General features: G+C 40.7%; 1 protein-coding gene across 1 annotated transcript in view; it reads left to right on the plus strand.

The window, feature by feature from the left end:
* The window catches only part of Ndufs1 (NADH:ubiquinone oxidoreductase core subunit S1), a 34638-nt gene that overhangs the window by 10751 nt on the left and 13874 nt on the right, over positions 1–10013 (plus strand). Inside the window, exons 7-11 of the mRNA XM_004626640.3 lie at positions 1511–1645; positions 2674–2788; positions 4465–4610; positions 5449–5577; positions 7908–8037. Of these exons, the coding sequence (XP_004626697.1) occupies positions 1511–1645; positions 2674–2788; positions 4465–4610; positions 5449–5577; positions 7908–8037 (655 nt within the window). The remainder of the gene's footprint in view (positions 1–1510; positions 1646–2673; positions 2789–4464; positions 4611–5448; positions 5578–7907; positions 8038–10013) is intronic.

The raw sequence follows: 10013 nt of genomic DNA on the forward strand, positions 1-10013 counted from the left end.
ACACACACACACACACACACACACACTAAATAAATAAATAAATAAATAAATAAATAAATAAATAAATAAATAGAAAGATTTATTTGGGCTGAGTTTCCTAGTCTTCCCTTCAGTCAGTTGTTACATTGTTTCTGTAGCTAAGCAGCACATCACAGCAGGAGCTCATTGGCAGAGGAGGTTGCTCACATAAGTGCAGGAAAGAGCAAGAGACCTTCTAGTCATCTCCCTGCATGCCAGTGACCTCAGACCGGCTTGTGTGGCCCTGTCTCTTAAGGGTTCCCCACTGCCCAGCAGCGTGTGGGCTGGGGAGCAAGCCTTTACTATGCAGCCCTACCTAGCACTAACTTTGTACTTTTTTTTTTCTTTTTTTCCTTTTTTGGTCTTTTGTTTGTTTTGTTTTTAGGACAGGCTGTATAGGGTATACAGGGTCTCACTGCGTAGATCGGACTCAAATAGTGATCCTCCTGTTTACAGCCTCCCAAATGCTGACATTACAGGCACGCGCCACTACACCCAGTCTCAATCACCTGTCTCAGCGCACTGTGGCGGGGGTGGGGGGTGGGGAGGCAGGCCTGGGGATCAAACTCCAGGCCCCTGCAGCTGCCTAAGCAGGTGCTTTAATCCACTGAGCTATTTAGCCAGCCCTCCCGTTTTGGTCTTTTTGAGACAGTGTCTCACTCTGCAGTTCAGATTGGGCTTGAACTCATGTTGTAACCCAAGCAGTCCTCAATTCACAGTGCTCCTCTTACCTCAACCTCCTGAATGTTGGGATACAAGTGTGTGCTACCATCCCTGGCATCTCTTTAGCTTTTTGAGTCCAATAGTGTGTGAATAGCTTGGGCTCAGTTATAACTATTATGTATAGCCTCACCAAGGAATGTTTGCCTTACTCCAGGTATTACAGTCTTAGGTGACTCCTGAGCTCCAATGCCTTCCAGGCTCTCACATCAGTGGGCAGGTTTGCCACTGCTCCCAACTGTGTAAAGTGTTTCATCTGCAGCAGAGAGAGCTCTCAGCTGTGCAGCCCACCCCATCGTGGGAGAACCTCAAGAGTGAAGTAGTGGGAGGGGGAGAGGAGCAGCTCAAATCCAGTCATGCAGGGCAAAGCAGCTTTGTCATGCATTAAAGCTTCTTGCACTGGTGTGTGCCAGCACTTGGTAGGTTTTCAAAGTGCTAAAATAGTGTGTGGGGGTTGTCAGTTTTGTCCATAGAAATCCTGCCCCTCTTGAATATTTTAATGTTCAGATTGCCCCAGAGATAGCCAGTTGTAAGCCCTTTAAATTGGATTCTGTGTCAGCTATCAGTTATACAGGCTTCGCTATCACATTGGGAATTTATGTGGTATGTTTGACTGTGGGGGTACTTTTTGAATTACACTTCCTCTAAGCACCATTATTTTTAGAAATTTAGACAAGATTAAAAATAAAATTTTTGTAAAGTAGGAACAGAAACTGCTGTTATTCTCAAAGTCAACAGAGAAAATGTACACAGAATATGTTTGTTTCCTCAGAAAGACAGAGTCCATTGATGTAATGGATGCAGTTGGAAGTAATATTGTGGTCAGCACGAGAACGGGAGAGGTGATGAGGATCTTGCCACGGATGCATGAGGACATCAATGAAGAGTGGATTTCTGATAAAACTAGGTGTGTGCTGCTTTCCTTTTCAGTTCATTTAAAATTTAAAGTAAAAATGTTTGTATTTACAAATTATCTAATTAGTATATACTGTTGAAATTTGACACCTTTTTTAAAATAGAGAATGGGACAAAACTGACATTAATAGTCCTTTTTTTTTAGGGAAGGGTCTACAGGGTGTTCAGGGTCTCACTACTAGATTGAATTTATAGTGATCCACTTGTTTACAGCCTCCCAAGAGCTGGGATTACAGGAGCACACCACCATGCCCAGTCCCAATTGCCGTCTCAGCGTGCCCCAGGGGTAGAGGCAGCACAGCAGGCCCGGGGTTCCCCCAGCCCCTTAATCCGCTGAGCTATGTGGTTAGCTCAGTAGTCCTCCATTTATTGATAGCTTTTGTATTACATTTGAGAATAATCTTTCACCTACATGGATAAATTGAAGTAGATTGAGATATTTTTTCAGTGGATTTGAAGGTATTATTTCAATGTTATTCTCTTTTTTTTTTTTTTATTTATTTTATTTGTGTGTGTGTGTGTGTGTGTGGCCAGCTCAGCCCACCAGGGGGCGGGGCTGACTGGCATGTGGTGCTGGTGGATTGAACCGGGGTCCATGTACTTTGCTAAGCTTGTTCTAAGTAGGTGCTTTAGACCACTGAGCCATCTCACCAGCCCTCAATGTTATTCTCTGTTGGAGAAAAGTAAAGAAATTTACACAACGTAATTTTGATAAAATCTCTAACAGGTATTTGAATTTTATAAGTAGTTTTGGCTTTTCAGCTGATGTTTTGTGTGTTATAATTTTAAGATTTTTCAGTTAGCTAAAAATATAGAAAAATCAAAATTTTTTATGTTTTAGTTTTAAACGATGTTCATAAATAATAAACCCTAGACTAGCTAAGTTGTATTTAAGTATTTGTTATTCTGACACTTTAACTAATCTTGTATGTAAATGACATTTCTTATAAATGTTAAACTTGAAAGTTATAGTTGCCTCTTCATCAAGCTCCCACAAATGGTATGATTTCTTTTGTCTAGATTTGCCTATGATGGCTTGAAACGTCAGAGACTCACAGAGCCAATGGTCAGAAATGAAAAGGGGCTTTTAACCTACACCTCGTGGGAGGATGCACTATCTCGTGTAGCTGGAATGGTAAAACAAACAGAATAAGTAGTGTATGATTGTCAAGAAACATCTTTCCTGGGGCGGGGGAGATGGCTCAGTGGAACAAGCACTTGCCTGGCAAGAACAAGGGCCTGAGTTCAATCCCCGGTTCCGCAAAAAAAAAAGAAAAAGAAAAGAAACATCTTTCCTGTGAAGAGGGGGGGATATGTTTCTTTTTCTGTCTTTCCTGTTGCCAAGATTATAATCAAATCTTTCACTTGACTAAAAATTACTGAGAACCATGTGTCATATGTTGTGCTAAGTCTCTCCATCCCTGCCTTTCACAGTGTCGCAGAAAAGGAAGATGTGTAATTAGGCCATGTAGCTGGCTATTATGAGTAGTTATATTGAGAGACAGGGCACATAGGAAAGGCAGGCCTGCCCAGCATAAGTGTACCAAGTTGCATTCCTAGAGAAGGCTGAGAGTGAACATGAGCCAGCCAGAACACAAGTGGAGGGGCTGGGGTATACGTCAGTAGTCTTGGGTGTGCTCAGCATTGCATGAAACACAGGGTTTCATTGGCAGCACCAAAATAAAAAGCAAAAGTAGAGAGAGCCATTTTTCGATTGGAGAACAGCAACATAGACAGAGACCTAGAAGGAATGGTAGACTCTTTAAAAAAGGTTTGATTTAAAGAAACTGTAGCTCCAATGGGCCAGGGATATGGCTCAGTGGTACAGCTCCTGCCTAGCAAGCACAAGGTCCTGAGTTTGTTTCCCAGTACATAAATAAAGCAAGCTCTAGAGTATATCCTGGATATAAGTATATCCTCCAGGCCTCATTTTGAAGCCTTTTTTTTTTTAAGCCTTTTATTCATAAATACAAAGTATATACCTTCCCATGGGGTGTGGTGGCACAGGAAGATCGCTGCGAGTTTGAGGCTGGCCTGGGCTATGTAGTGAGGACAGCTGGAACTACATAGCAAGACTGTCTCACAAATAAATCAGTAAATGTACATACACCTTCTTTTAGCCTGGTGTTACTTAAGTCTTGGCCTCACAATAAACCACTGCTGCTTCTCACTTTGATTTATTTATTATGGTACTGGGCGTAGAATCTAGGACCTTGCATGTGATAGTCAAGAACTCTACCACTGAGCTACATACCTGGCCCTTTTTATCTTTTGAGACAGTTTCCAAGACTATCCTTGAATTTGTTTTGGCACCAGGGATCAAACTGAGAACATTACACTTGCCAAACAGGTGCTTATGCCACTGAGCTATCTCCCCAGCCCTAACCTTGAATTTGTGATTCTCCTCCCTCATTCTTCTGAGGGCTAGGTTTATAGGGATGTACCACTGTGCCTGGCTACTTACTACTTTTCTTTTTTTTTTTTTTTTTTAAATTTTATTTATTTATGTGTGTGTGTGTGGCCAGCTCAGCCCACCAGGGGGCGGGGCTGGCTGGCATGTGGTGCTGGGGGATTGAACCACGGTCCCTGTGCTTTTGCTAAGTTTGTTCTAAGTAGGTGCTTTAGACCACTGAGCCATCTCACCAGCCCCTACTTACTACTTTTCAATTAAGAATTAATATAAAGCTTTCTAGTCAAAGTGTGATGCTTTTTTGTACAGTACTTCAAAATGGTTGTCATTTGATTTCAGAACAACTCAGTTTAGTTTTTGTTAACAGTGGATTTCTCAGTGATGTTTTTATCCGTTTCTAGCTGCAGAGTTTTCAAGGCAAGGATGTGGCAGCAATTGTAGGTGGCCTAGTGGACGCTGAAGCCCTGGTAGCCCTGAAGGATCTGCTTAATCGAGTGGACTCTGACACCCTGTGCACAGAGGAGGTCTTCCCTACCACGGGTGCTGGGTGAGAACTATGAACCTGTGACTTGGCCCAATGTCTCACCCCCCTTTTTTTTCCGTGTTTTTTTTTTGTTTGTTTGTTTCTTTTTCCCTTTTGTTAACAGATTGTGTGTAAAACAATCACATGTCTCATGTGACTGACTACTATAGAGTCTCCAACATCCCTATCTGGTTGTTTTGTTTTGTTTTGTTTTGTTTTGTTTTGTTTTGTTTTGTTTGCTCCGAATGCCTTCAGGGCAGGTTTTCTGGCTTGAGTTGTGGGGATTGAACCATAGCAACCTGAGCCTGACTGCTTTATTGAAGCAGCCACTTAAATAGCTGAGCTAAGGGACAGGCCCCCTGTTTGTTTTTACATGTTGATAAAAATCAAAGCAAGAGCTAGGTAATAGAATCCAGTTACTAATAGCATTGAAACTGTTCAATTTAGAAATATTTCGTCAAGGGGCCTGGGATATAGCTCAGCAACAGAAGTACCTGCTTGACATGTGTGAGGTCCCAAGTTCAATCCCCGATACTGCAAAAAAAAAAAGAAAAGACAGACAGACAGACAGACAACTGCATCAAAATATTTTGTCTAAGAGTGCCATGAGGGGCTGGGGAGATGGCTTAGTGGAATAAGTGCTTCCCTGGCAAGCACAAGGGCCTGAGTTCAATCCCCGGTTCTGCCAAAAAAAAAAAAAAAAAAAAAAGAGTGCCATGGGTCTGATGATGAGGATATTTAATGAATTCTTTTTTTTTTTTTTCTTTTCAAAGTTTTATTGATAAACATAGAGCAATGTCAATGAATTCTTACTATGTGTTAGCTTTAAAGTAAACTTGAGTTGTATAAATTGTATTTCCAGAACAGATTTGCGCTCCAATTATCTCCTTAATACTACAATTGCTGGAGTGGAAGAGGCAGATGTTGTCCTTCTGGTTGGTACAAATCCACGTTTTGAGGCACCACTATTTAATGCTAGAATTCGAAAGAGGTTAGTAATGTTTATTTGGGCTTTTAAAATATGTGGGGAGGGGCCATGGAAATAGCCCAGTAGAATAAGCGCTTGGGCCTGAGTTCAATCCCTGGTTCTGCCAAATAATAATAATAATAATAATAATAATAATAATAACAACAATAATAAGTAAATAAAAATGTTTTTTTTCTGATTTATATGTGGAAAAAATAGAATTGGAGAAGATTCCTGTAAGTACTACTTGTAATGAGATTCAGAAGGTAATTAGATTGCAGTTTCTAATAGGTCTGTCCACCAACCAAAACTGATCTTTTTATTTTGTTTATTTTTATTTGGAAATAAGATGTTTAAAAATGGCTGCCATATAACCATCTTTAGCCACTTTTTACCCAGATTAAAGGTATTATTTTGCCATATTTGTTATATGATGCTGTGTGTGTTTCATCATCCTGAATCATGTGGAAGTAGGTGCAGGCATGGTACCTAGATACTTGAGTATTCATTCCATAAGAACAAGAGGTTTTCTTTTTTTTTTTCTTTTTTTTAAGAGGTTTTCCCTTAATCAAGAAATTTAGTATGGGGGCCTACCCCTTAGCTCAGTTCTTTTTTTTTTTTAATGCGGAACCGGGGATTGAACTCAGGCCCTTGCGCTTGCCAGGGAAGCACTTATTCCACTGAGCCAGCCAATCATGCCCTGAAGGCATTTGGAGAAAAAAAAGAAAAGAAAAGAAATTTAGTATCAATAGAATATTTGATACACAATTTATAGTCAAAGTTTACATATTTTCCATAATTTCTTTTATAGCAGTTTTGTTTTTCCTGTCTGCCAGGTCTTCTAGAATCATGTTGCAATTAATATAATTCTTCAGGCCCCTTTTCTTTTTCTAAAGACAGGGTCTTGCTACATAGTTCGGGTTGGCCCTAAACTCCCTATGTAGCTTCAGGCTGACCTTGAATTTGTGACAAGCCTCCTGCTTCAGTCTCCCAAGTGTTAGGATTGTAGTTATGCACCACCATGCCTGGAAGGCCCCATTTTAAAACCATTTATTTAAAGAACACACACACACACAAAAAAAAGAACACAGGTGAGTTATTTTGTAGAACACTTCCCCATCCTTGTTTTATATCTTAGAGACTTATGAATAGGAGATCATATATTTTATTTTCTAAACTGGGAAATTGTTGAGAGTAAAAAAAGGAGTTAATTGCTTCTGAGTGACAGGTAAAACCTACCTCTGTTTAAGGGAAAACACTGGGGGCCCGGGAGCTGGTTCAGTAGAGTAAGTGCTTGCCTGTCAAGCACAAAGGCATGAGTTTAAGCCCCAGTACTGCCAAAGGAAAAAAAAAAAGAAAACACTAAAAAAAAATTCCTTCTCAACTTTAATTAATTAATTTTTAAAAAACCACTGCGCTTATAATTGCAAATAAGGTAGGTCATCATTCCCTGTCATAAAGAATAAATATGGGACTGGTGAGATGGCTCAGTGGTCTAAAGCACCTACTTAGAACAAGCTTAGTAAAGCGTAGGGAGTGCGGTTCAATCCCCAGCACCACATGCCAGCCAGCCCCGCCCCCTGGTGGACTGAGCTGGCCACACACACACACACACACACAAATAAATTTTTTTAAAAAAGGAATAAATATGAATGTCATAATTTATCTTCATGAACTATATTTAAATGAGAGATAATAATTAAGAGATAATTGATCTGCCATGTAAATACAACAAAATAGAAATTTAATTCTTTTAATTTAAAAAAAAAATTTTGTGGTACCAGGGATCAAACTAGGAACCTTGTACTTGCTGGGCAGGCACTTATGCCACTGAGCCTGTATCCCTAGCCCCAAAATAGAAATTTTATTTGTTATTTTATTTAATTATTTATTCATCTATCTATCTATCTGTTTATTTATTTTTGGCAGACCCGAGGATTGAACTCAAACATTTGTTTGCAGCTAATTTACAGTTAACATTTGTACAAAGAAAATTAATGCATTGGGCTAGGAATATAGCTCAGCAACACAACACCTGCCTGGCATGAAGGTTCTCAGTTTGATTCATGGTACCAAAAAAGAAAAAGAAAATCTGTGGACCAGGGATACAGCTCAGCAGCATAAGCTCCTGCCTGGCAAGTGCAAAGTCCTGAGTTTGATCTCTGATATAATTAATGCATCAAATTGCCTTGGCATATATTTTTGCAACACTATTTTGAAAAATATACCATAAATTCTGTTAAGATTAAATGTTCTTTTAACATTTTGTAATTATAAGTAAATGTAGGCCTTTGTATTGATGAGGACAAAGCTGTACTTGCTTTGGTTGGCTCTACAAAGTGTTTTTATTTCAGTTGGCTTCATAACGACTTACAAGTGGCCCTGATAGGCAGTCCAGTGGACCTCACTTACAGATATGACCACCTGGGCGAGTCTGCCAAAGTTCTACAAGACATTGCTTCGGAAAGCCATCCATTCAGCCAGGTGCTCTCAACTTACATGTATCTACTATTGCTGATCTTTACTATTTTAAAAATGTATTGTGTTTGTAATAACAATGTGTAATTATTGTTAAAATTTTTGGTAATACAGAAACTGGAAGATAGCAGTGTGGGGCTGTTCTGGCTAATGTGTGAGGCAAAAAGCATAATCTGCAATCCCACTACCCTGAAACAACCTGATGAAACATCATAATCATCTATAGAGAGAGCAAAGTGGATGGTTATGCAAAAAAGCTGAGATCATGGTCTATATACCTATCTTAGTTACTTTTCTTATTGCTGAGACAAAATACAGAAAAGAGTTGAAGGAGGAAGGGTTTATTTCAGCTCAGTTTGTATTTTTTAAGGCAGAATGGCATGAGAGGGGCACTGCAGAGGGGAAACAGTCCAAGGAAGGACAGGGAAGGCAAAAGGCAGCAAGGCAGTCAAGTAGCAAAGTACTTTCCATCCAAGCTATCTACTTTTTGGGTGGTAACCCCACATCCAAGGTAGAGCACCTTCAATCTCAACACCACACACCCTAATCCAGCCACCTTTGAAACTCCCCACTTAGGACTGAGTGAGGCTTTACGGGAACATCCAGATACAATCCATAACAATGCTGGTTTGTTCCCCCCGCCCCCGAACCGGGGATTGAACTCGGGCCCTTGTGCTTGCCAGGGAAGCGCTTATTTCACTAGCCATCTCTGCAGCCCCAATGCTGGGGTTTTTTGAAGGGCTTCTTTTTTTCCTTTTTTTGAGGAACCAGGGATTGAACTCAGGCTCTTGCACTTACCAGGCTAGCACTTATTCTACTGAGCCACCTCACCAGCCCCCAAAGAACTGAGCTAAGGGGCAGGCCCCCAATGCTGGGGTTTTTTGAGACAAGGTCTTACATGTAGTTGAGACTGGCCTTGAACTCACTGTGTAGCCCAGGCTAACCTCCATCTTATAGTAATCCTACCTCAGTCTACCGAGTGCTGGGGTTATAAGGATGTGGCATGTGCCACCATACCTGGCTTATATATGCTGTAACAAGAGACAACCACAGTTCTTTCTAAGCCTTATATCTTTCTTTTGGTTGGGGAAGGTCTGTTGAGACAGGGTCTCACTATGTAGTTTAGGCTGGCCTTGAGCTCACTTTGTAGTCTCAAGCTGGTCTCAAACTCTCAGTACTCCTCCTGCCTCAGCTGCCTGGGATTACAATTCTATGCCACCACACCTGACCTTATACTTTATACCTTATCCAGGCTACTCAGGGTGGGTAGCACTCAAACCCTTAATCCTAGTGTCCTTGATCCTATCATTGCAGCACAAATCAATCCTAGCATCACACACTAGATTAACCACATAAGAAAAAGCCACATCGAGGGACATCTAGGCCATAACAGTGCCTTTGTTACTGTGGTAAGGCCTGCAACAAGCTGCTTCCTCTTTACTCAATTCTGTTTTGTTGTTGATTTTTATTTTATTTATTTATTTATATTTTTTTGCGGAACCAGGGATTGAACTCAGGCCCTTGCACTTGCCAGAGAAGCGCTTATTCTACTGAGCCATCTCCCTGGCCCCTGATTTTTAAATTCTTAATTTGTATCTGAAGTTCAGCAATTTCTGAAAAATGTTTCCTAAAGTTGATACATCTCCTTATTGTGGAGTGTTTGTTTTTCTTGTGTGAGGGCTGGGTTTAGTCCGTAGTGCCACAAAAGAAAGAAGCAGCCAGGCCCCACTTGGTGGTTCTGAATAGAAAAAAAACTACTGTAATTGACAAAAATATATTAGGAATAGCTGACTATGTAATTAAATCTCTATAAAATGTGAACCAAGGGGCTGGTGAGATGGCTCAGTGGTCTAAAGTACCTACTTAGAACAAGCTTAGCAAAGCACAGGGACCACGGTTCAATCCTCCAGCACCACATGCCAGCCAGCCCCGCCCCCTGGTGGGCTGAGCTGGCCACACACACACACACACACACACACACA

This window comes from Octodon degus, unplaced genomic scaffold (assembly GCF_000260255.1).
Source record: "Octodon degus isolate 3935 unplaced genomic scaffold, OctDeg1.0 scaffold00016, whole genome shotgun sequence".
Classification (NCBI taxonomy): domain Eukaryota; kingdom Metazoa; phylum Chordata; class Mammalia; order Rodentia; family Octodontidae; genus Octodon; species Octodon degus.